The sequence below is a fragment of the Cinclus cinclus genome, chromosome 11 (genome assembly GCF_963662255.1).
Source record: "Cinclus cinclus chromosome 11, bCinCin1.1, whole genome shotgun sequence".
Classification (NCBI taxonomy): domain Eukaryota; kingdom Metazoa; phylum Chordata; class Aves; order Passeriformes; family Cinclidae; genus Cinclus; species Cinclus cinclus.
This window is the reverse complement of record NC_085056.1, coordinates 6,994,777-7,020,809: the sequence shown is the minus strand read 5'-3', so window position 1 is coordinate 7,020,809 and position 26,033 is coordinate 6,994,777. Positions and strand designations below refer to the sequence as shown.

Genomic DNA, 26,033 nt, shown 5'->3' with positions numbered 1-26,033 from the left:
GCTGCCGGGGCCGGCCGTGCCGCCGAGCTCGCCCGACCCCGCAGCGGAGCGCAGCGCTCGGGGCCGGGCGGGGCTCTGCCGCCGCGGGGCGGGGCTCTCCCTCCTCGCTCCCTTCCCATTGGCTGCGGCGCGCCGGGCGCGGCCCTGATTGGCGGGCGGCGGCGCGTGCTCGGGGCGGCGGGGCGGGGCGGGGCGCGGAACCCGCACAGTCCCGGTGCTGCCGCGCTGGAGGCCGCGGGCTCGGGCTCCGGGGCCATGGGCTCGGGCGCGGCCGGCGGGCCGGGCTATGGCGCTCCGCTCTGTCCGTGCCCGTCCCCGCCGCCGCCCCCCGCGCCGCGCTGCTCGCGGGGAACCCGCCGCCTCTCCGAAACCGGGGCCGGGACGCGGCGGAGCGAGGGCGCGGCGGGGCGCGGGGGGCTGCGGGCCGCCGCCTCGCTGCCGCACATCGCGCGGGGCCGCGGGGAGGAGGGCGGCGGGCGGCGCAGCCCCTGCCTGCTCGTGGCGCTGCGGCCGCGGAACGTGGAGGCGGAGCGGGAGCGGTTCTTCCGCGCCAGCTTCGCCTACGACCCGCAGTTCGAGTACGCGGAGCCCGTGCCCGCCGCCGTCCTGGACAAATACGGGGCCGCCTCCGACCGCTTCGTGGCTCAGGTGAGGCGGGGCCGGGGAGGGATGCTCGGCCTGGATGGAGAAGGAGGAGGAGGGACCCCAGCTCTCCCGTGGGCTGCTGCGAGGGTGTGGGATGTATCCTGGTGGGGCTGGCCGGGAAATGGTCCGTGGTCATAGAATTCTGGAAGGGTTTGGGCTAGAAGGGATTTTAAAGACCACACACCCTGCCACGGGCATTGACAGCTTCCATTAGATCGGTTGCTCCAAGCCCTATCCAACCTGACTTTGAACATTTCCCAGGATGGAACAGCCACAGCTTTTCTGGGCAGCCTGTGCCAGTGCCTTGTCACCTTCACATGGAAGAATTTATTCCTAATAAATAGCTTAAAACCACCTTCAGTCAACACCATTTGCCTTTGTTCATGCGAAACCTTGCCTTCTTTCCTTCCCAGTTGCTGCCTGATCCCTCTCCCATTAACACCTTTTGTATCTTGCCTTCAGAACACTCACCCTGTGACTTCTTAAACCTCAGGTTTTAGTAACCTCACCTACCTGCAGGGATAGTCCATGTTCCATGGTGATGTGGGTCATGCTGTTGCTGGGTGATGCCAGGTTGGATGGGGCTTTGAGCAGCCTGGTCTAGTGGTAGGTGTCCCAGCCCATGGAGGAGGACTGGAATGAAGTTATCTTAAATACTGTATTCCCTTTTCACCCAAATCAGTCTGTGTTTCTATGGTCAGACTGGTCCCTGCTTATGCTGGGAGCTGTGCTCCATCAGAGACACCTTGCTGATGTGTTCTGCACTTGTTGCTGTAGAAATAATATCAAAGGAGCTGGAGTACATGGGTTACAGCATGGGAAGTGGTCCTTAGCCTGAATTACCTGATGGTTAAGTCTGCCTTGTTTCCTGGAAGATCCAAAGGTTGTCCAGTGCAGCAGCATCCTTAAGGCATCAGCAGACATGACCAGTAATGGTATTAATTGGTGTAGAATCCACTTAAGGGGTTTGTATTATTTTGCTTAACTGTTTCCATGGCTTATACACTAGCGAAATGTTTCTGAGTTTCTCTCTGGGATTTCATCTCGTGGGAATGGCATTGAGAAAACAGCATTCAACAGGAGAAAAGAGGCAGGAGTGTGCTTTCAGGGTTCCCTGCCCACAAAGAAGCCTTTTGTGGATGCAGTAGAGCTGCTCTGTCCCTTCATCCTATGCTTGGAGCTGGGAGCCTGGCCATGTCCCAAAACCAGTTTGCACTTGGGAGTGAGCATCCTGCCTCTAGGAAGAACATCCTTTCTGCCACGCAAACAAATGAGCAGATAAAATCCTCCTCTTATCCCAAATTCAGACTGGCACACCAGAAATGTTTCTTTGCACCTCTCAGTCAGGAGTTACTTGTTCCAATAACAACCTCACTGATTTATTTTTTGTTTTCTGAATGTTTACTTATTCCCGCATCACTGCCCATGTCTCTGCCTGGGTTATTATCCAGATGATTCAGGTCCTTTCTGTAAACAGCTTTCTAAGCAGTTTGTCATTCCCAGCGTGTGTCCTACCTCTGCCCCAGATAAACTGGTGCCAGTGAGGCTCTTGCAGGGGAGACACTCTGACGCCTGCAAAGACCTCACCAGCTTTCAGCATTTCCCTCCTGTATTTTATTCCGTGAGTCGTGCAGTAAAATGAGTTGCTCAGAGCTCTTTCACCCCTGCTTTTTCCTTTGGTGCAGTTGGCTTGCAGCAGAGTAAAAGATGAATAATTGAGATTATTTTTCTCTGGGCAGTGCTTTGAATGAATGGAATTAAGGTTTGTAACCACTGTGGATCCTGGAAGCTTTTGCAAGAGATATTAAGTGTTGAGTGTTTTTGCCAGTGTTTCTCCAGGTTTTCCAGTGACCCTCCGATGGGACAGCATTCATGGCACTGTTCCTCTGCTCTTACCCTGCAGTAACCTCCTTCCAGTCTCCTTTATTTTGGGAAGCATTTTTTGTTGGCAGCTAACTCTTAGCTATAAACTTTTATTTTCAAAGACCTTCATTAATCATGGAGATTAAATAAATAAGACATCTTGCTAAGTCAACATCCTTGGATGTGAGCAGACAAACCAGCACCACCTCCCTGCTTCCAGCTGCTCTGCATGTGCTTGGCGGTTATTTTATTATCTTAATAGAGAACTTAAATAAGCCCTGGGGGATTCTTCCAGCCCTGTGGAGGCTCATCATCCTGGAGATCACATCCCTGGTTTGCCACGTGAATTTGAGTGGCACCAGCACAGAGCTGGAGGATTTGTTATCCCACTGCATATGGTGGGTGCATGATCCGGGGATGCTCAGAACATTAAACTTGGAATCTCAGGAATTTTGCTCACCAGGATGTGCTCTGATGGTCGGGAAGGAGCTCTCTGCTTTGTCTTCCTCCTGGGCACCAGCTGTGCTGGGTTTCCCTTGGCTCAGTTATTTGGGTCCCCTGGGACAAGAGAGAGCAAGTGGCTGAGCAGAGGTGGGAGGACGAAAGGTTCTTTTTCTGCTGTGCTCAGCTGAAGGCACCTTGCAGTGCTGTAAAAATGAGCCTGATTGTTCAGCAAACAAAGCAAAAACCCCTACCCCAACCCCCCAGAAAACAAAACTGACAAGAGAAAAACTGTGCACAGATTCTCCTGGAAAGACACAGTAAGTGACTTGATAATAAAATCCATCTGTGAAAACTGCCCAGGAAAGGAAAATCAGGACCTTCTGCAGGGACAGTTGGTTGCTCAGCAGATGCAGACCTAAGCCCCTCTTAGGATCATAGAATTGTTTAGGTAGGATAAGACCCTTAAGACCAAGTCCAGCTGTTACTTAAGGACTGACAATCCCCCCACTAAACCATGTCCCCAAGTGCTACATCTACATCTTTTAAAGACCTCCAGGGATGGTGATTCTACCACTGCCCTGGGCAGCCTGTTTCAATGCTTGACAGCCTTTTCCATGAAGAAATTTAGAATTTTTCTCTAATATCTGACCTAAACCTCCCCTGGCACAACTTGAGCCATTTTCTCTTGTCTTATGGGGTGTTAGATGATTGGAGTACCAGTACTGGTGGTAAGCACCCATCTCGTGATCCTGGGTAACATTAGGGACTAGGGAGGGGCAGCAATTGGTCCTGGGCTGGGAATCTGGACAGCAGTCCAGCCAGGTTTGCAGGTGCAATAAAACTGCTGGAAAAAACCCAGAATTGGTTGAAAGTCATCTGCTTTGGAATATGTACTAATGCAATATTAATATAATATATAATATTAATATATATTCCAATGACTGGAGAAAGTAATTGCTTGAAAATGTCTGCAATGGAAGCACACCTTTTGGGGAGGAAATGTGCTAATAAATGTTCATATTTTATAGATGCTCCATAAATGTTAATGTGAATAATGGAGCATGTGATACTTTTATTAGAAAGTTGCTGGGTGTACAGCAGGCTGGTGCTACTGAGACCCTCTTTGAAGCAGCATCATTGCAGAGTGTGATGCACAGCCTCACTGCTGAGCTTGGAATTCAGCCCTGGAGTAAGAAACTGTGGGAGTTTCTTCTTCTGAGGAAGCTCAGAAGCTGGAGATCTTTGTGCAAGCACTGGAGTTTCCAAGGAAAACTGAAAGAAGAAAAGATTGAAAATAATAATGGATTTAATCACGCTGTGGCAATGTAGTTTCACTTCTGCTTTGCCCCATTTCTGCAAGAGATGCCTGCAAGGGTGACAGAAAGCAGAAAGAATATTCTGTGAGTTGTGCTGATTGTGTGACATATCAGTCTTTCCTGGTGGCCACCTCCAGCTAGCTCAGTCTCATTGGTTTCTTAGATTGTGCAAAACCACATCGTATTTTGGAGGCATTAATCGGGGGTTCCATTCACTGGGTTTGCTGCATGTGGGAATTTAGGCTGTATTTGCAAGCAGGGAGGCGTTTGTGCTTATGTTTGCACTTTCTGCATGCCACAGGCCATCAGGATCATTCGTACTGTCCTGGAGAAGTACGGGACCTACGAGAGCTTTGAGGTCGCCACGGGCGGGAGGCTGCTGAGCAAGTGCCAGATCTGGTCCGTGATCCGAAAGTACATGCAGAAGGAAGGCTGTGTGGGAGAGGTAATCAGTGTCCCTGCTTTATCACTCGTAAAACGCAGCAAAATATTTATTTTCTGATAAAAAGGACTCAGATTGAGAAATGTTTTGGTTACAAAGAGGAAACTGCTCTGCTCTGAGTGGTGGTGTCCTTTCACCTCCAGCTTTGCCATACCCTGGCTTTAGGACATGGGCGCTGGTTCACCACAAACTTCCTGTGATGTTTTCCATGTGTATCTCCCTTCTGTGCTTGAGAGAGAGGGAGCAGCTGCTGCTTGTCTGCAGGGCTATGCCAGGAGCGTTTTGCTGTGTGCATGAGGCATCACTTACTGCTGGGAAGTCGTCTCTTGCTGTTGGCAGTGGGAGGGCAGACTTCTCTGACAGCTACCTTAACCCACATGTCTAAAAGCAAAGCCAGGGGAAGAGATTTCCTGCCACCCTGCAGGACATGCAGGTTATGGTGCTTTGAAACTCAAGGCTGGGAAATACCTGGTTAAGATACAACAGTAGCCACGAGGGATGGAGCTACAGGAGAAGTTCAACATCTCCTAATCTAGTTTCTCTGCATCCCCTGCAGCATCCAGCATGGGGCATCCTACAGCTGCCATTGAGCTTTTTTATTCCCTTCTGACAGCAAGGTGTGGGCAAAACACTTCCATCCTCCTGGGTTCAAGGTCTGAGAAGGATTTCTGGACCTGGCTTTGTGTGGGGTGGCTTGCAAGGCTCCCTGGAGCTGTTGGCTGCAGGGCAGAGACTGTGCAGTGCTGGCTGGTGTGGGGGCTTCCTCACCACTGCTTCTTGCCCAGACTCTATTTCCTACCTCTGACTTTTCACCTCTGTCTCCAAAGAGGGTTATTGATGAGCATTTCTCCAAAGCATCACCTTGCCCAGTGGTACCCAGTACATTCCATGCAGGCAAGAGCAGGAATGAGTGGTCCCCTGAGGTCCTTCCTGACCAAGGATATTCCTTTTTTTCCTCAAACACCCTTGGTTTGCCCTGATGCCTCCTGAGGGTGTTCCTAGGATGTGGATTTTGCACCTTGGTCCTCCAAAGCCTTGGCCTGGGACAGAACAGAGTTCTGCAGATGTTTCTCTATAATTCTGCCTTTGAGTGTCCAAAACCTGTCCCAGTACTCAGCCAAGCAGCTGCCAGTCTTACACACCAGCACTTTTAACTTGCTAGTTGAGCTCTCTCTCTCAGGTTTATTAATTGGTTAAATTCAGTTACTCTTTTCTCCATTAATTGTGCCGTGGCTGGGCAGAAAGCCATTGATTTTCGTACATATTGGTGTACAACTGGCTTCCTTCCAACTCTGTGTAATTGTCCCTGTGCTCAGAGCTATTAGGTGTTGGACTCAGTGAACCTTGTGGGTCCCTTCCAGCTCAGGACATTCTGTAATTCAAGGCAATGCAGGGTTCAGTCACTGTTTGCACATCGGTGTGGCTGTTTTATCTGGGACTTTTGATAAGTGCTTTTATGAAAACAATGAAAGCACTGGTTTGTTCCTTTCTATCCAGTGGAAATTTTGCTGGATGTGTTTGGGGTAGGGAAGAGAGAAGGGTTTCACCTGCTGCTCTCTATACAGTGAACTTGGCAGAGCTTGCTCCCTGTACAAGACCAAAACTTGTTGAAACTTCTGCATCACTGATAATCTCACACCCTGTCAGGGAACTGGGTGGTTTCAGGCATGTATCTCCCTCCCTGCACCTGTCTCTCTGATTCCTGACTTTCACCATCTGTGCCCTGTCTGTTCTGCCATGCCCTTTGCTTCCTTGATACGTACTAATCTTGATGGCTTGCTTAAAAGAGAAGAAACTCGTGTGGGGTTAGAATTAGCCCAGAGCACAAGCAGCTGGTGTGTCCCTGCCCATGGGTCCTGGCAGGCAGCGTGGCCAGGCTGGTGGCAGCCTCTGCAGCTGCCCTTTGTCCCCAGCACCGATGGTCAAAGACAGGATCCTGCATTCCAGCATCACAGGCAGCGTGTTCCTGGGTAAGTGTTCATGCTGTCATGAAGTTTGTGCCCTCAAGAGCTGCTTTGTTTGGGTCTGAGCTGCAGATCCTGAAGCTCTTCTGCTCTTCTTCTAACTTAGGACAGACTTGATGCTGCCAGAGGTTTCCATATGGATTTCAGTGGGCTCACAGCTTGCAGGATAGAAACGCCTGGCCCCACTGGTAAGTGCTGCATGGCAGTCCTTGGGGTTGTGATGTCAGCTTAAACAGTGCTAGCTGGTGTCTCTTGGGATCCCATCAGTGGTGTCCCTCTACCTCTGAGCTGCTTGCTTAGTGTCAGAGGTCCTGAGCAGTATCAGGTTGTTGGGGAGAGACAGGAACCCCTACGCCAGTGCCATGGGGACCACCAGAAACCTTCCCTTTGTTCTTTGGGATGAACTCTTTCTCCATCAGTGCGTTCGCAAATACTGAGCAAAACCATGAACCACAAGGATGCACTGGGGCATGCTGCTCAGGATGAGAGATGTCACAGACCTGGAGAGCTGGTGCTGCTGCTCTTTGGCTGGAGTTGCAGCCCTGGTTGTATCTGCAAAGCTGGAGGGTCCCAAAACAAGGCAAGTGGTACTGCTCAGCAGGATGGGTTTTTGTAGCATGAGAAGGGCTGCAGTGGGCAGCATAAGAAGCTGTGGTCTCTGGCACTGTCCAGAGTCCCTTTCCATTGCTCCTGGATGGCTGGTTCTGCACAAGGAGTCAGAGGTGAACTGACAAGTCTCAGTGTTGAAGGGATTCCTTTTCACACTGGTGTATTTGAACCCAGGTAAGTAGTTGCACTGTGAGTATTTTATGCTGTTTGTTTGCCCAGTGGTGGACTCTGTTAGACTGCACTTTTGGCTTTCTTAATAAATAATAATAAATCTGACTTAAAGCTAACCAATTCAGTCTCCTCTCTTTTTTTTAATAAGAAGAATTGTCACGTAGTAACAGAGGCACACGTTTGCATCCTGAAATGTGTCAGTTATGAAATAACAGATGGTTTATAGAGTTTATAGGTATGTTTTGATTGCTATCTTGAGGTTTGCCACTGCCAAACCTCAGATGCAACAGCTTCCATCCTGCTCTGGTGATGCTGCAGCCTTGAGTTACTGCAAATCTGAAGTCAGGTGGTCAGAAAGTGCTGCTGGCTGGCATGTTAATTCTGGTGAGCAACTCTCTTGGCTCCAGCACCTGTGTTAGCCAGGTTTCTCAAAATACCATTTTTTTTGTCTGTAAAGATACTGAATAGTCCTACACATGCAATGCCCATCCCTGTTGTGAATTGTGGCCAGCACACACAGTTCCTCCTGTGAGGGTGGACTGGCATGGAGCCATCCTCACTGCTCATGTCTAGAAGCCTCAAATGGGAGAACCCATGGAGGAGTCCATGAAAATGGAGCCAGAGCCTTGGATCCCTCAGGAGATGTTTCTTGGGGGGGGTGCAGAGCCATTACAAAGCTGGTGCTGTTGGGTGTTCTGAGTGGGGTTGTTTTGATGGCCAAAGGTACTGCCGCATCCCATTGCCAGTGGGGATGCAGAAGGGGGCCCAGGCAGGTTTCCAGAGGATGTTCATCCTGTGTGGCCATAAAAGCATGGGGAGCCTGTGGGAACACGCCAGGGAGGGTGATGCTGGAGCCAGAGAGGTGCTGGAGGAAGCTGCCCAGGAGCTACCTGCTCCCCCCTACAGTGCCTGCTCAGCTTTGTTGGCTGTAAAGAGATTAAAGGAGCTACTTCATCCCTGCATGAGATCATCTCTCTCCTCTCATTATCCCCCCACCCCCAGTGGATCTTGCCGTCTGTAATTCCTTTGAGAAGCTGCAGCACAACCCCGTGATGGCGCAGCAGTCCCAAACGGTGCCATCCGTGGTGTCAGTGGGTTTTTCTGACCATCTGCCACCGTCTCACCATCTGCTGAGAGCCAAGACCCCGCTCATGGCCATTGCCTCCTCCTTCTTCTGCAGGTGGTGGTGCAGCTCACCGATGACCTGCTGTCCCAAGCAGTGATGATGGTGGAGGACAGCCGGCCCACGCTGGCCATCAACCTGGCCGGAGCCCGGCAGCACTGGCTGGAGGGGATGCTGCGCCACGAGATAGGTCAGCTGGGGTGGCTGTGGGCAGGGGCAGAGCGGGGGCTGCTGTGAGCATTCACTCCTGTCCCCTCTCCCCAGGCACCCACTACATCCGGGGGGTCAACAACACCCGCCAGCCCTGGCACAGCTCCGAGGGCCGCAAGCAGTACAGCCTGAAGCCTGCCAACCCCACGGAGGAAGGCTTGGCCAGCCTGCACAGCGTCCTGTTCCGCAAGCAGCCCTTCCTGTGGCGGGCAGCCCTGCTCTACTACACCATCGAGCGGGCCAGCCGCCTCTCCTTCTCTGCCCTCTTCCAGGACCTGGAGCAGTACGTGCAGGATGCTGGTGTCCGGTGGGAGTACTGTGTGCGGGCAAAGCGGGGCCAGACAGACACCTCACAGCCAGGTACCACTTGGGGGGGTGCGAATTGAGTTTTGGGAAGAATTCTATTTGCTTATTTTATATATTTATATATATATATATATATATATATATTTTAAGAAAAAACTGTGTGGTATGCTCTGCTGCTGTGTAGGTTGAGCATCACCAGTCCTGTAGAGTGTGAATTGGCATAGGCAGCTGGAACAGGCACAGATTCATGGCTAGAACACAGAAAATTTATTTGCATTACCTTGCTAACTGGGGGAACCCCAGAGCAACACCCAACACCTGGGCAGAGGAACACAAGATCAGAGGATCACTAGCCTGCTGTTCACAAGCTTATCAAGAGTTACACCCAGGTGCAAGGTCACTTGAGCAATTTACAATCCTCCAGATCAGTGTTTTGCTTTTAACCCTTTTGTTCCAACACAGCCACAGCACCCAGTCCCCACATCCCTCCCTATCCCCAGCACCACTCTCCCTGTCCCATGGGAGCGAAGCAGAAGGCAAAAGAGAGGGAAAACCAACATTACTGTGGATACATTTGGATGCCTGCAGTGGTTTACCCTCAAAAAAAATTACTTGGGAAGAAGTGTGACAGTATCCATGTGGGGTTTGTGGCTCTCGCTGCACCCAGCTCCCTCCCCAGTGCTCATCCCTTGGGACCCAGCAGTCCTGAGCCCTGACACACTCGTGGGCAGTGCCCTCATTCTGGTTATTGTGGTCAGCAAACGTTCAGGCAAGTGGAGGGTGGTGGGAAGGCAGGAGCCCTCTCCCAGGTGTTTTCTGCTATTCCAGGCTGTTTCAGTAAGGACCAGGTGTACCTGGATGGGATTCTCCGCATCCTGCGCCATCGGCAGACCATTGACTTCCCACTGCTGGCTGCACTAGGAAAGGTAAGAGCCAGGGTGAGGATGGGGCACAACCCCATCCCAAAGCTCACACGGGCTCCTTTTATCTCACATGGGCTCCCTCAATCTAATGGCTTCCCAAAAACCAGCCCTTGCCTGGTGGCCTGTCAGCTCTTGGTCTTTGCCTGCACTTAGGGGTCTCTGTGCACCAGGGAAAGACTGTGGTGGGTAGGATGGGACAATACATAATCCTCTGTGGGAGACCTTAGGGAAGAGGCTTAACCCAGCAGGTTAAGCTTTTCTGGCCCTTGGCCACAGCAGTCCTGCTGTCACCTGTCCTTGCAGTGACTGAAAATTACCAAACCACAAATCCTTGCAAATCCCACAGTCCCAGCAGCTCTCCTACTGCCTCCCACAAGCAGCAGGGATGTTTTGACTGACCTTGGGGGGGCTGCAAGGGGGCCAGATGCCCCCCATGGCACCTGCCAGGCTTTGGGATGGAGGGTACTGACCCCATCTCCATGCTTCCTACCAGGTCTCCTATGAAGATGTGAATCGACTAAAGAAATTTGGGGTCCTGGAGAAGGCCCGCATCCCCCATTTCATGCAGGATCTGGAGCGGTACATGAAGCAGCTGGATCATATTGTCACCACCAATGGCCTGAATGAGGAGGAGTTGGAGCAGCTGCTGCCTGACTGAGGGGCACCCCCTGAAGCAGCACCCCAAGGGTGTAACTGGTGCTGTTTATTGGGTATTTATTTGGGCTGGAGCAGAGGGCAGAGCCCGAGGTGGGCACTGTGCATGTACTGCTGTGTAGGGTAGTGCGGCCAAGGGCCCGTGTGGTTGTGTTGATGTGTCCCCTACATCGTCCCTGTGTATTTTGGGGATGGCTGTGCTGCTCCACGTGGCTTTGGGGAGCCAAAGAGAGTTCAGGGAGAACGAGGGCAGAGTTGGGGTGTTGTGCTGGTCCCTGAGTGCAGAAGGCTGTGCTGGGGGAGTTGAAATGGGGGGATTGCTGTAGGGTACCAGGAGCGCTCCCAGCACTGTGGGGCACGTACTTGGGGTCAGCAGACAGGGCTAGGGGCTCTGGGCTGTGCCTGGCAGGGAATAAGGGCTGGACTGCACCCACAGATCACCCCATGGATGCCTTTTCCACTCCCTTCCCCTTCCCTCGTGACCCCACCAGCAGCAGGAAGGACTTTAATCCCCCATTACCAACCTCTGCCCAGCTCTGAACCCCAACTACAGCCACCCTGCCTGGTTTTGAGGACTAGGGGTGGGAATTTGGCTTGGTGTTAGGAAAAAACGTGTAATAAAGATGATGCAATGGAAAATACTTTTGGGCAAAAGGTTGTGGATAGCATCAAAAACCAGGCTGGCAACACTGTGAACACCCACTGTGCCTCTTGCTGGCATAGGCAAAGCTGCATGGTCTGAACTGGTGCATCAGGGGTCATGGATTGTGACAACATACTGGACAGGGACATCACTAAATCAAAGCAGGCAAAAGTAAAAACTGCCCTGAGCTGTTCCTGGTCTCTTAACACATGAGCTCTGGAGCAGATGTGGCACCCCTGGGAGTACCCTCTTAGGAAAAAAACAAAAAAATAAACCCTACATCTTCTTGGCTTACATCCCACTGAGCTCCTGCAAAGGTAGCACAGGCCAATCTGTGCCTCCTAAGAGCCTAGGCTCAATTCCAAAAGCTCCAAGTTCAGCTGCAAGCCCTGCTCGCAGCATCCCCAGCTGCCCTTCACTCCTGATCCTGCAGTGCAGCTGCAGTTTCTCCACAAGGTGCAGAGGCTGTAGCAGGCAGGGCAGCACAAACCAAGCTTGGGAAAGGAGAGCACTTATCTCTGGGGATTCTGCTCCCTTCTGGTCCAGCTCCCCAAGAACATGCTGGCACTTTTCACAGCTCCCCTGCACAAATTCACTGCCAGCACGGTCAATTAAGACTCTGCTCTTTAATGTACTATTTCCTCCAACATCGCACTCCCCAACACCGAACACCATACAGCACTGCTTTAAAAAGATATTTACAGACATCCCAGCATCACCCCCTTGTCAGCCCAAGGAGCAAGGCCTCAGCCCCTGCTAAGGCCAAACCAGGGGAAGTCTCTTGCGGCCTTTCTGGAGGAATGGCAGCAGTGACAGAGGGTAACAGAGCTACTGTGGTGGTTTTGGATTGGTTTTGGTCGCATCCCTGATGAAATAACAGCATGGAGATGGGAGAGGGTGTTGATCTATCCTCAGCCAGGGCTAGAAGCGCTTCATCTGTCGGCGTTCCTGTCGGCGCTGCTTCTTCTCATTGGGCTCCTGAGCAGCAGGTGAGGACTCAGCTGTAAACCAAGGCCCCAGGATGTTCACCCACAGGAGGTAGAGAGCACGCCCTGGAGCCTGCAAAAGACACGTGGCACAAACTCAGTCACTCTGGGGACAGCAATGGCAGGGGGGTGCCAAGGGCAGGAGGGCTGGTTCTTCTGAGGGAGACAAAGCAGCTGGATCAGGCATCTCGGGGTGCACGGAAATCAAAGGCAGTGGTGGGTGTCCAAAATAAATGGCCTGATTTCATTTCATGGCTGAAGAACATATAGAGTGCTCAAACTTCATACACAGAAATCCCAGCATCAGGTCTGAATTACCCAGAGGGATCCAACAGTCCAGACATTCCACCTCTCATTCCTTCGGAAAACACACCCACATTTCTTTGAATTTATGAAAAAAGCAATCCAGATGGTCTCCAGGGGACAGCTGAGTCTAGGCTGCTCTCTGCCAGGCCAGCTAGAGAGGAATTTGTGGGTGAGGACTGAAATGAGTGAACTGGGATAACTTTCCATGCTCCCACAACTGCCTTTTGTACCTTTGTGGGATATCCTCAAAGCAAATATGGGATTTTTACACTAAATGGAGATTTTTTTTCCTCCTTCTGAACAAGCAGTTTTAGCTTGTGAGACACGTGACAAACGTTTCAGGAGCAGAGTTTGGTGTGTTAAGGGGAATGAAAGCCTGTAGCATTTCATCTACCCAGAGGCACAGTGTCCAGCAGATCCCAGTCTTGGTCCATGCTGAATGGCTGAAAAAGCCAAACAAAAAGATACTCTGTTTGTTACAGACACAGAAAGACTCTGCACCAAGACAGCTTTGATCTGCCTCACGTTGCTTGTTGCCCTTTCGTGAGTCCCTCTGGTCCCGTGAAAAGGCAAAGGCCAGCCTGGTTTTTGTGTAGACGACCCAGAGGGATCAGGACTTTTTTGTTTTGTGCAGCCTTATTTTTAAACAAGATCTGACAAGGAGATTAAAAAATACATCAGAAAACAGTTCAGGCCTGAAACAGGACACTGAAATGAAATGGATAAATAATGTCCTCCACCCTGAAGACAGGCAAAGACAACTATACAGAGCAAGATGGAAAACAGCAGGGACTGGGGCTTACCAAGAGCCAGAAGTACCAGACGTAGAGTGAGAAGCAGCTGAGCACTTGGACTATAGCTGTCAGCAGGATCACATCCTTGAGGTGCCTGAGGGAAGAAAAGCAAATCATTAAGCTTTCATTCCAACTCCTGCCAAACAGGGCAGCTCCTCTGCCAGCACAGTCTGCACTGCCTCAGGGGAGCAACCCTGCCCAACCCAGGGACTGTCCCTGCAGCCTGGCTTTGCTACACACAGTTATCTAGAAGAATCAAAGCAGTAAACAAACAAACAAAATAGATGAATTAAAGAGATTATCTCCCTCTGAAAAAAACAACACTGAGAAAGCTGAGGAATTGCTGGGGGGGTGGAAATCAGCAATAAAACTACTCCCTACCCCCACAGCTGAAACAGCAGCCAGCACGGCTGATTTGACGCCTATAATGATATGAAGTGTTAACTCCTCAAGACTGGCTGTGCTGAAGGGAGCCAAGAATCTTCCCCATGCCATTTCACAGGCTGACAGACACACTTGGGGTCACTGAAGGACAAGCACACCACAAGCTGAGCTACAGCAACAGACTGCTCCTCCTCCCCTCCTGCTTATCTGAATCCAGCTCTTCCATGCCAGCCTGAGGCAGGAATAAGCTGCCCACGCCTCAACCACCACCCTCGGGGGGATCTGACACCCAGGAGAGGTAAACAGGTATCAGGTTTTCAACACAAGCCTCAGGGAGTGCCATGAAGGTTTAGAAAAAAAAGCCAACTCTCACTCTGGTTAAATCATCATCTGCTGGAGTAAAAAACCCTTGAGTCACATCCAAGAATGGAGACAAGAAAATAAAGGCTATGGCATAAACAACATCGACTCAAGACATTGCAGAATCCATCATCAACAGCTCTAGCACAAGACACTGAGGGTTCAGCACTACCAGAGGCCACAAAGGGGTGAAGGCAGAGATCCTACCAAACCCAACTCTCCCAAGATGGGCCTTCCTCAACCCCAGAGCAACACAAAGCATCCATTTCAGTGACAGACAGCAGAAGAGAAATGCCATGAAATTCACAGTGTTCCAGAAACAGCTCCAAAGGAACAGCATCAATCAGCTGCAGATGCTCAGCTAAGAGCTGGAAACATCCACTGCTTTCTAAAGTACCTGCTAGCCTTAAGGTGGTCCCCTGATCTCCACAGAGGTAATTTAGAGGTACAGGGTAAGGATGGAAACTTCAGCTCTGAAGATTTTGTTTTTAGAGCTCTGCCTCCCATTTGCATAGCCCATGGCTCAGATAAACATTAATTTATTTTAATGTGTCATAAACCCCACTCCAAATGCTCAGGAAGAAAAACCTCTGTGCCTCAGTAGCAAGGGAAGGACATCTGCATCCAGGACTGCAGCAGTGCTATGGCTGTACCTTTTTGCAGCAGATGCTGGGATCCCTGTGCTACCTCCTGTCAGTCATTTTCCCTGACAGCACCATCACACACACAGAGGGCAATTGTCAGGCACTCTGTCTCAGTGCCTTGTACAACTCCAAGAGGCATCTCCCACAATCAGGACCACACCCCAAACATCAAAGTTCTGTTTTTTTCCCTCTTTGACTATCCCATATTGTTTCACTAAAAAGGTTTTAAAAATATTTTGCAATTCCACTCTAGAGAGCCAAAACAGTGTAAAATGGGAGCAAAATACTTGGCTGGCCAGCAGGGAAATGAAGTCACTATGGGATGAAGAGGGGCTAAGGCACCCAGCTCATAAGTCACACCCTCTCTCCTCCTGGCCACCTTGTCCCTTGTCTGAGTCTTATACCAGACATCTGAGTCATTCCTGCTGCAGGCAGAAAAGGTACCATTCCACCAACCCAAACACAAAATGAGAGCTCATCCTGTGCAGAGACAGAGACAGCAGGTTCTGTTTCCCACTGCCTGCTAACATCCTCAGGCACAAATCAAAATGTAAGTTAATAAAACTATATACATCAATATATGACCCTGACAGCCTCAGAACACCTGATGTAACACAGAGGGCTCAGCTGGAAGTGAGGCCCCACTGTGCTTCTTCAAAAGCCTGGCAGCAAGGGAAAGACAGAGGTAAACCTGGAACTGCAGGCCAAAGACATGGGAGGAAGGAGCCAAGGACCCAAGCACCTCATTGAGCATACACTGAAGATCCCCAGCAGAGGCTGGGCCAGTGGGCAGAGGCTGAGGGCAGGGAAGACAAAGAGCAAAGCCTGATGTGTCCACAACTACCTGGCAGTTTTCTCTAACTAGTTTGAGGCTCACTGTTGGAAAACATTTAAATCTGGAAGGTATTTCTGCTGTACCAGCACTGGTGTCTCCTTATTTTATTTAGCAGCACTTTGCAGAAATTACTGCTGTGTTTCCTGTAATACCGAGGAAAAGACAGTTACAGGGGCACCAAGAACACTGGACAGGCAGAGACTCTGTGCTGTCTGCAGAGGGACATGAAGAATGCACAAGCATGGGGGACAGAAATGGCTGAGGAGGTGACAGGAAGTGGCTGAGACAGAGGCAAGAATTTTTAGTGTGTAGAGCATTTCAAGACATGGCCAGTCTGCAGTCAGGATAGGGTGACTGGCTGCATGTGCCCTTGTGCTCTGTCAAGCATTACCTGCTGTACTGGTTTAAAAAGAAAATACCTATCACTGCGTGCTGGAGCAGTGTTGTAAACTACTCCTGCTGAACTCTTTGTGATCTCTTACCTCTACAGCTCAGCCCTATGGACAGAGACCGTGTCAGGCTGCCACACCCATGTGGTGACTGCTTGACTGGGACACACCAAGCCAAGGGTTCAGGTAATAAGGACAGTTAAGAGTACACTGAGAAAAAATGGCTACAAATTTCCAGCTCCCCTCATGCCCATGCAGGTGGGCAAGCTGAGGAGGGAGCTGAGGCCCAGCCTTCTCCTCGAGAGCCTCTCCTGGCTCTGCGTGCACGCTCAGGCAGCAGGTCCTGCTCACCTGGACTCGTGCGGGTGTGGACACTCACTCTGCCATCCCCTGCTCCATATTCAGGTCAATTCCCCCGTCGGCAAGGCTGCCATCGTCTGTGAAAGACGGCTTTGCCATGGAGTTCATGGATCGGTAGCTGGTGCCGTAGACCACCAAGCTGAAGATAAACGCGACCTGCAACAGGGAAGCCGCTGTCAGCTGCGACGGCCACGACCCCGGGGCCCGGGGGCCATGAACCAGCCCCAGCCCAGGTGCCCCCGCCGGAGCAGAGGTGCTCGGCGCTCACCCACGTCCAGGCGGAGGCGGCGGAGTAGAAGATGACCAGGTTCACCACGGCGTATATGGCCTGAGGAGAGAACACGGCACGGCTTTCCTTATCAGCCCGCTCCCGCCCCGGCCCGGCCCCGCCGGACCCTCCCGGCCGCACTCACGGAGGCTCCCAGGATGATGCGGAGGTAGAAGCGCAGCGTCTCCCGGTTCTCCTCGAAGATCTGCTTCTTACCCTTGGTGCCCGCCTTCCCCTTGGGCTGCGGAGCCAAGAGAGGCGATCAGCGTCTCCCCGGAGTCCCGGGCCCCGCAACCCCGGCCCCGCACTCACCGCCATGGCCGCGCCGCCTCCGCGCTCCGCTTCCCGCGGACGTGACGCGACGGAAGCGGCGGGACAGAGCCCGGGACGGACAGAGCCCGGGGCGAGCGGGACGGAGCCTGGGACGGACAGAGCCCGGGGCGAGCGGGACGGAGCCTGGGACGGACAGAGCCCGGGACAGACAGAGCCCGGGGCGGGCGGGACGGAGCCTGGGACGGACAGAGCCCGGGACAGACAGAGACCGGCGCGAGGGAGACGGAGCGCGGGACAGACAGAGCCCGGGGCGAGCGGGACGGAGCCCGGGACAGACAGAGCCCGGGACAGACAGAGCCCGGGGCGAGCGGGACGGCGCTCGGGACAGACAGAGCCCGGGACAGACAGAGCCCGGGGCGAGCGGGACGGCGCTCGGGACAGACAGAGCCCGGGACGGACAGAGCCCGGGACGGACAGAGCCCGGGGCGAGCGGGATGGAGCCTGGGACGGACAGAGCCCGGGACGGACAGAGCCCGGGACAGACAGAGCCCGGGACGGACAGAGCCCGGGACGGACAGAGCCCGGGACGGACAGAGCCCGGGACGGACAGAGCCCGGGGCGAGCGGGATGGAGCCTGGGACGGACAGAGCCCGGGACGGACAGAGCCCGGGACAGACAGCGCCCGGCGCGGGCGGGCCGGGAGGGGACAGCGCTGCCCCGGGGCCCTCCCACAGAATCGCAGAATAGCGAGGCTGGAAAGGATCAGCTGGTCCAACCTCCCTGCTCAAGCAGGGTCCTCCCAGAAGTGATTTTTTTTTATATCTCCAATGAAGGAGATTCCGCACCCTTTCTGGGCAAGCGAACTGTGAAGAACTTCACTGTATAACAACGCAAAGGATCAAAAAGGTTGCCCAGCATGTAACTGGGACCATCCACAGTGCTCCCAATAGCCTTAGCTGTAGGGAACTTGACTCTGAGCCTGCACCTCAACATCAGAAACACGATCTTTCCAGCCATCCTCCCAGCTTCTTCATGCACAGCTCCCACAGTGCTGCCATTCCAGCCTCACCCACTCTGGCCCCTGTGACCCTCAGTCAGACTGAGGCCTTCCCCAAACCTTTGGAAAGGACATGGCTCCGAGCTCTCCACGACTGTTTATTGTCCCAGTACAAAGGAGACAGAGGCATGGTTGGATCCCTACCAGCTGTGGCTGTTCACACAGCACCCTTGAGAGAAGCTGCAGGCACGAGGAGGTGCAGGGCGCTGGGCTGGGGGCTCTGGGGCCAGGGAGGAGGTAGCTTGTCGTGGTGCAGTAGTGCAGCAGCACAGCTGAAGTGTGCAAGTATCCGCCCCAGGTAGGGAAGGCACTGGAATTGGCACGATGGGCAGACCAGGGTCTCCTTACACCAGGCCCAGCTGAACGGTGCTGGGAAAAGGGGACTTGTACCCTAAATACCCCCACTCGGGGACAGTGCAGAGGGCTCAGCACAAACACCTTTCAGTGCAGGAGGAACCTGGCAGGACAGGCGCACCTTGCCCTGGAGATGCCATCTGCTTGACAAACCTAATGGAATGGTGTGTTCTATCCTTTTTCTAACCACTTCGTTGTCCAGAAAGGATCCCCTACACTGATGGTGAAAGTGAGGCAGTGCAGATTCATACCTTTGTAGTGTTACTCTCCCTCCAGCTATCCCAGGGCTGCCTGCACCTTTATTCCAGTCCACATCCTTGCCCTCTCTGCCCAAAGCCTGGCTGCAGTGTGGGGGAATCAGTGCCACCACAGAGGGGTTTGACTGTCTATATTGCATCTCACCTCCTCATGGCAGGGGGGAAGAGCAGCCAGGTCACCCCCTTGAACAGGAGGCTAATGCTTGGTGTCCCCTTGCAGGAGGGCAGGACACAGGCAGGGAAGGGTGGGACACCCAAGCCCCCAACCAGCACCTGGCCTGTACCTTTGGGCCAGAGATGAGGGACAGAGCCTGGAGGGAGGAGTTTGATTTTATGGAAGGGCATAGAGGGTGGGGTCAGGGCACAGGGAGGAACTCACTGCTCTGCATGGCTAAAGTCATAGCAGAAGTTTAAGTTGCTGGGGGGCTTTGGGATGGGAGGAGCTTCATCAGGAATGCTGATGTTCTCCAGGTCCAGGAGCCGCAGCTTGAGCTCCATGGACAGCAGGACATCAAGGTCTGTTTGTGTTCGCTCACTTGTCATCTCCTTGCCCAGAAGCACATTCAGCCCATCTGTCCAGAGGCAGAACTGGGGAAGCAGAGCATGGGCATCTCTGGCACCAGCTCTGGGCAGCCAGAGAGCCCATCTCTCCCTTGTTGTGGTTTCCATCCCCAGGGATACACACAGCTCACTCCCCTGACTGCTGTCCCCTGGCAGAGACATCTTGGGCACTGTGTGCCCCCCCAGCAGGCCCCTGGAGCTCACCTCATACCGGGTGGGGGCAATGAAGTTGAGGCAGTATTCTTCCACATCATGCACGATGGAGAAGGCCAGCTCCAGGACATCCTGCAGGGACAGTACAGGGGGTAGCTGGCTTCTCATCTGGACTCCTCCCAGCCCTGGTGGGGTTCAGAGCAGGAGCTGCACCCAGCCTCCTCCTTTGCGTTCCACAAGACCCAAGAGGTCTCTGTCCATGAAACCACGCAACCTACCACCATCCACCCACTCCCAAAATCCATTCCCAGCTGAACAGGATAGGGTGAGAGGTGCTGACCTTGTTCTGCTTCCCAGAGCTCTTCTCCTTTGTGTGTGGACACTCCTTCCCCACCAGCAGCATCTTCATGTCTGCCACAGGAACTGGGGCAAGTGGAGGAGCTATGAGCTCCCTCTTCCAAGAGCTCTCCCCTTCCTTCAGGTCCCCCATTTGTAGAGCCCAAATGTGAGGACTCACAGCCATCCACAGCTTGGGGTGGGGGTGTCAAACCACTCTGCAGCACTGTTTGGAAAGCCAGTCTGCCCCAGCCTGAATTCCCACAGTTCCCAGTCCCATAGTACCAGCAGACACTGGGACAGCCATGCAACAGCCAAGCAGAGGGGTAATTCCCACTTAAAGGCAGCCTTAACCTGGAGGTTATCAGAGGGCTCCCCTCCCTCCTTCCCACCCTCTCTTTCTCTCCATCACCTACTTTTCTCTGGCAGGCTCTCGATGGGGGGAGACTGTACCCCCTCCTCCACGTCCCCATAGTGCAGCATCTTGTGGTTGGGGGACAGGCGGCAGTACCACAGTTTGTCTACAGCAGAAGAGCCATGAGAAATTCTCAGCCTCCCCTTGCAGAGATGCCCTTCCCAAGGGGGATGGAGCTGCTCCCTTATCAGCTGTCCCCTTATCTGCCCCCTTAACCCCTTTATCAGCACTCCCCATTTCTCCCAGCCCATGGGTTTAGCCAATACCAGCTGTCCAGGGAGTTGGGCATTCTGCTCCCACAGATTAATTGGGACTTCCTTCGTGGCAGGGGACATGGGAATAAGCCCCTGTCCGCCTGCCACGTTCCCCACCCTGGAGCAGGGTTCTGGCACCCACCCTGCCTACGGCGGCTGCTGATCTTGCGGAAGAGGGTTCCCTCACAGAGGTGCAGCAGGCGCTGCTGTCGGATCAGCTCCAAGAGCTCCGGCTTCAGCTTCTCCCGCAGTTCTCTGGGGTGAAAGCCAGCAGAAGACAAGCACAGCTATATCAGCAGGTCTTCACTGACCTCCCAGCCCGATAGCATTGCCCCTGCCTCAGGCCCCCCACTCCCTGCCCACAGCCCACTCACAGCACAGGCACAGCTAGCGTCTCCTCCTGGTGCAGCCGCTCCGTCTGCCGCAGCTTCAAGATCTCGCTGTAGTTCAGTGCATTCACTCTGGTCTTGAATAGCTCCAGGGATGTGGGCTTGAGGGACAGGGTCCTGGTGATCTGCTCCCGCACCACCTGCATCACCTGCCAGGCCGGGGACATCAACTCCGGTTTGGCGACACTCCCCAAATCCCTGAATTTGTACTCCCATTCAGGAAAGAAGCATCCCCCCTCACCTTGTCAAAGTCCTCCTGGGTTGCTCTCATCTCCTTCCAGGTCTTGTTCACCAGCTGGATGCAGATGCAGAATAGCTCTTCAAAGAAATGATCCTGCCCGAAGAACATAGGGTAAAAGGCCTGAGCCGTCTCCGAGCCTGTGGTGAGAAGGACAGATGAAGCCAGACTTCCCAGTTTTTCCAGGGGATTCCAGGGAAACCTGGGTAGTTCCCAGCTCCACATCCCCTTCCCATGCTGTCAGCCATGCCAGAGCCTAGTGGCCACATGGATGCAGTCCCCTGCTCTGGCAGCTTGTCCCCAAGCAGCAGGGCAGGGAGAAGGATAAGCTTGGGCACACGTACATGGCTCTCCAATGTGCAGGATCTCACAGAGGATCAGGGTGAGCTGAATGCTGCTTCGAGCAAAGGGACATTCGTGTTTGTCTTCCCGGCTGCTGTTCTCGAGGATAAACTGGAGAAGAGGGCCATGACCTCATGTTACATGGACTTGGAGGGCTGCCCCAACAGCAGGTGTCAGACATGTCACACTCCTGCATTCCTAGTCAAGCTGTCCCCCCAGCAGGTGAAGCCATCCCTAACACAAGGGACTCCCTCCTCCCAAAATCCAGCCCCAGCCTCCTCCTTCCTTGTGGCAGTGTGGCAGTTGGTCACAGGCATTGCAGGTTGCAGCACTGCTCATGCCCTGCTAGTTCCGCCCAAACTGCCTCAGTTTCCTCAAGGCCTGGAAACCAAGCTGTGAGCAATCCCCTAAAAATTATGGGGACCCTTCAGAGGCACTGGCCTCAAATGGCTTCTCCTGCCCACAGGAGGGACTCATCTCCATCTGAAACAGCAAGAGTAGGACACTTGCCTGGGTATGGCCAAGGACAGATCACAAGGAGAGAAAAAGAAGGTGGAGCGCCACCAGCACTTCACCAGGGAGTTCCCTGGGAGAGCACAGCACTTACCCTGCTGTAGGCACTAGGGGTGCTCCTGGAGAAATACACCATGTTGTCCAGGGCAAGGAGTCCTGGTGGGGCACGACGGAGATCCTCTGCTGGGTTGCTGTTGTTCTAGGAGGACACAAAGGGTGCAATTTAGCAGTTGCTGCTTTGTTCTTCAAGCAGCTGTGTCTTCCCAACACAGCCATGGGGTTTGCCTTTCAGTCCCAGAAGCTCAACAGCACTCGCTGTCCAGGAATGCCTTGGGAGCAGAAGGCAGGTACTGCATGGTGGTCCATCAGCATCAACAGGGACATCAGGCTAAGGGGAGCCATCAGAAGGTGCCACCAAGGCCATGTGGTGGAGCCAGTGTGGGAGGGGATGCAGGGGGAACTCACCAGGAAGCCCAGCTTGCGGAATTCCTTGGCACACAGGGACCGCCGGCGCTCAGTGCTGAAGGTGCCAGCAGGCACCTCACTCTCAGACTCAAAAGCAGTTTGGCGCAGGGACTGGAGGAGATCTCGCTGTTCCTGGAGGGAGAGCAGAGAGGAGGGGATGCCAGTGAGCCCTACAGAAGCAGGTTCTCCCAGGGCAAACCCAAATGTGTTGGGTTCACCCAAATGTGAACTACTTGCACAGGTGGAAGAGACCAGGTCCAGACTTGGAAGGAGAGTACTCCCAGACCTGTGAGTAGGGATCCATGGACAATTTCATGCGATGCTCGCACAGGTTGAGGCTGACAGACTGCATCACATACAGATAATGGGCCATCTCATCCCCCAGTGGCTCGGAGCTGTGGATAATGTTCTACAAGAGATCATGAGACAGAAGGTTCCCCCATGCTGCTGCTTCCCGTCCAAGCACAGGACCCAACAGCCAAATCCCAGCAGGTCCTGCTGCTCAAAGGGGTGTTGGGAAGTGGGAAACTCCCCTTGAGGTTGGGCAAGATCTGAACTGCAGGCAGATGGGGGTGCAGACCTAGGGACGTGGGTGCCAGCAGAGCAGCACCCATAGGCGTTCTCAAGGAAGGGGTATGGGGCACACAGGCAACCCAGCCACACACAGTCACCAAGGGTTGGCGCTCAGGGGACAGGGCCTAGGGAGAAAGGATAGAGAAGACCCTTGCACAACCCCAGCTCCTCACCTTGTGGATAAACTGCCTGATGTTCTTCTCCCTCAGGTAGTCCATCATGTCCTAGGAAAAGAAAACTCTGTGAGACATTCACCAGCTCAGCACACTGCCATTTCCCCCCCAAAAAAGGAGGGGGCAAAGTGAGGACATCCACTTCAAACACCTCTGGGCACTTTTTGCAGCCCTGTCATCCCAAAGAGTACAAACCCCACAGCGGAGGACCCAGCTGCCCAAGGTCCCATCACAGGGGGGCACACCCTGAGAGCTCAGATGTGGCAGGGGCTGGGTCATCACAATCACTGTGCCACCACCAACTGTGATACTTCTGTCATTTGAGACAAAATATCCTGACAGCTGAAGGCTCTCAGCAGAGGACCCCTGTGACAGAGGCCCTGTGGTGCCAGACTCTGCAATGCCACCACCCTGCCACGATGGCCCTCACCCGCCGCTCAGCATCGGTCGCACTCAGCAGCAGCGCAATGAGCAGAGCCATCGCCTTCAGCTGCAGCTGGGCATTTGTCCTGTGGAGGAAGAGCAGGAGGATGTGAGAGTTGCCAGCTCTGAGGCTGGGGGTGAATGGTGCTCTGGCCTCTCCACTTACGCCTGCAGGTAGGTGAGAAGACGGTCCAACGTCACTTCTTTACTGACCACCTCAAAGAGGAGGCGACTGGTAGGCACCATATTCTCCAAGACAGACAAGGAGAGCTGCTGGATAGATGCATCCACTGCATTCATGTTGACATAACTCACTATCTATGAGACACAAAACCATCTGTCAATAGCAGGTTGATCCTGAGGCACAAGGATAACAAGGAATCCCACAGGCACAAACTTGTGGACATTGTAGAAAACTCTTACCTTCTTGATGAAGACTGTACTAAGATTTTCCCAGGAAACAAAATCATGCTCCATCAGCTCTGTAAAGGCTTTGAGGGTGTGAGCCAGCATTTCCCCTGTACTGGAGGGACAGATGAACAAATACATTGAGGATGGCTCCAGATACCCTACTCCCATCCTACAGTGGTGTCTCTGCAGTTGAACATCAGTGGGCATGTTAGAAACAGGTAGAGAAGAGAGCAGTGAGCAGGAGAAAGGAATGAGACTGTTGGGTAAGAAAACAGACTCTCACCTAGTCGTCCCAGGAACTTGACTTCCCCAGGAAGTCAAGGCAGGGGAAGTTCAGTAGTTGGAAAGATCTATCACCATGGTACAAAGATCACTGCAGACAAGCCCTCAGGAAAGTTGAATCACCCCATATCCCTCCCTCTACTTCCAAGAAACATGTGCGGCATTGCCTGGTTCCATATTCTCTGTGTGACAGGAGCTCAGAGGAGCTGCACCATCACATCCTGAAGGAGTCACACAGGCAGTGGTATTTGGCAACCAGGGTTTTGTCAAGCTCCCTGCAGATCTCTTGCAGCTAAAATCTCAGGGCAGAGGGATCATTCAGAGTGGCAGAAATGAGGAGCAGCACTGGAGGCCAAGATGATCACAGGAGGTTTCCTGGTAGCAAACCCCATGAGGCTACAGATAACCCAGCCAGAGAGGGATGGAAGATTCAAGTCTGGGCACATTCACATAGAGTCAGGACTGCATATCTGTGGGGACCTTCCCCTGGCTGCCAGCATGCAGGGACACAACCACAGTACAGGCACTAACAAGTCAGGTACACAGAGTCCACTCCAACACCCAGCTTGGAACTCATGCAGCATTGCCAAGGGAGATGAAAAGTCAAGGACTGCAGGGAAAGTCCTGTCCTGATACTCACTCATTCCCTTCTTCCACAATAGAGTAGATTTGCTTCAAGCCATTCCTGCTGATGAACTCTTGAGCAAAGGTAATGTCCTGGGAGAGGCTTGCAAGCTTCTTCAGTGAGTCAGTCTTCACATCCACATTCTTGCTCTGGATCCCGACATACAACCGCTCTGCTTCTTGGTCCTACCAAGAAGGAAAGAATCAAGCCAAAGGGTGAGAAGCATGAAGGTGGCTATAAGAGCTGAAGTGCAAGTTTTAGAAGGAGTCTCAGGCTAGAGCAGCTCCAGTAAGTAGCTGGATTAAGAAACAGAGCCACCAAAGCAAAGACCGGGTGGAGCTTAGGATGGAGGTCAAACTGGCATGACACCAAGAGCACTTGATGAGCTGGCCCCCGCATTCAAAGCATTTCAAGATGTTTTAGTTTCTCTTCAGACTCCCCCAAGCTCTGCCGAGGGAAAACGAAGGCTGAGACACATCTCCTGCCTGTGTTATTTCTGCTGGGCCTGAGGCACAGCAAAGAGCCATCATGAGCTCAAGTCACAGAGGCAGTCAGAGGCAGAGGGCTCAGAGCACCCCAGTGCAGGGGCACAGGGCACCAGGGCACGCAGCAGAGGAGGAGACAGGGGGGCAGAGGAATGTACCGGGGAGGTGGTCAGCCGTAAAATGCTCCCGTTCTTAATGTCCCTGCGGTTCTGTAAGGGGAAAAAGAGCCGGTGAGCCGGTGGGCGCTGCAGCGGCGGGGCCGGGGGGCCGGGGGGTGTCTCACCGACTCGGTGATGTAGGTCTGCCGCCCGTCCGCGTACTGCAGGGCATAGCGCTCGGAGTTGGGCAGGCTCCACCTGTGGCCACGGGCGGCCGGTCACAGCCCCGTTCGGCTGGTGCCGGCAGCCACCGAGTCGCCGCAGCCCGGTCATGGGCTGTCACGACCTGTCACGGCGCGGTGGCAGGCAGCGAGTGCGATACTCACGCATCACAGACGTCCTTGAGCACTGAGGCGAGCGGCTTGGTCTAAGAGAGGGAAGCCGGCCGTGAGCTGGGCTGGGGGGGGGGGGGGCCGTGGAGGGGTACGGGGGTGCCGGGCAGTACCTGCTGGAGCTCGATGAGCTGCGGGATGGCTCCCACCATCTGGATAGCGATCTTCACCACGTCCTTGGGCGGCGGCATGGCTCCCGCGGCGGCCCCGCACCGCCGGCAGTTCCGGGTTGTGCCGCCGCCGCCGCCTCCCCTCACGAAGGGCCCGGCAGCCGCACCGAGGCCTGGTGCCACCACCCCAGCCCCGGGCAGGCCCGGCCCCCTCA

General features: G+C 53.7%; 2 protein-coding genes across 3 annotated transcripts; one reads left to right on the top strand and one right to left on the bottom strand.

Moving 5' to 3' along the window:
• Nucleotides 1-249: 249 nt before the first annotated feature.
• On the top strand, nt 250-10,695 carry MATCAP1 (microtubule associated tyrosine carboxypeptidase 1). The gene is made up of 6 exons (XM_062499812.1): nt 250-648; nt 4,570-4,713; nt 8,635-8,767; nt 8,842-9,147; nt 9,922-10,019; nt 10,510-10,695. The coding sequence occupies exons 1-6, from the start codon at nt 256-258 to the stop codon at nt 10,672-10,674; spliced, it is 1,239 nt and encodes a 412-aa protein (XP_062355796.1). The 5' UTR covers nt 250-255; the 3' UTR covers nt 10,675-10,695.
• Nucleotides 10,696-12,234: 1,539 nt separating this feature from the next.
• ELMO3 (engulfment and cell motility 3) lies at nt 12,235-25,927 on the bottom strand. Of its 2 annotated transcripts, XM_062499810.1 has the most exons (24): nt 25,822-25,927; nt 25,703-25,743; nt 25,502-25,574; nt 25,377-25,427; nt 24,749-24,918; nt 23,839-23,938; nt 23,582-23,733; nt 23,423-23,501; nt 22,993-23,043; nt 22,533-22,655; nt 22,247-22,378; nt 21,876-21,980; nt 21,271-21,379; nt 20,930-21,066; nt 20,674-20,837; nt 20,442-20,554; nt 20,047-20,151; nt 19,635-19,717; nt 19,346-19,426; nt 16,785-16,880; nt 16,640-16,699; nt 16,391-16,527; nt 13,409-13,493; nt 12,235-12,372 (listed from the first exon to the last, which is right to left on the bottom strand). In XM_062499810.1, exons 1-24 carry the CDS (start codon nt 25,897-25,899, stop codon nt 12,235-12,237), a joined length of 2,463 nt encoding a protein of 820 aa, XP_062355794.1. In that variant the 5' UTR covers nt 25,900-25,927. The 2 variants fall into 2 exon arrangements, with proteins under 2 accessions (XP_062355794.1, XP_062355795.1); XM_062499811.1 differs by lacking the exons at nt 12,235-12,372; nt 13,409-13,493; nt 16,391-16,527; nt 16,640-16,699; nt 16,785-16,880 and adding an exon at nt 18,107-19,168.
• Between the last annotated feature and the right edge of the window lie 106 nt (nt 25,928-26,033).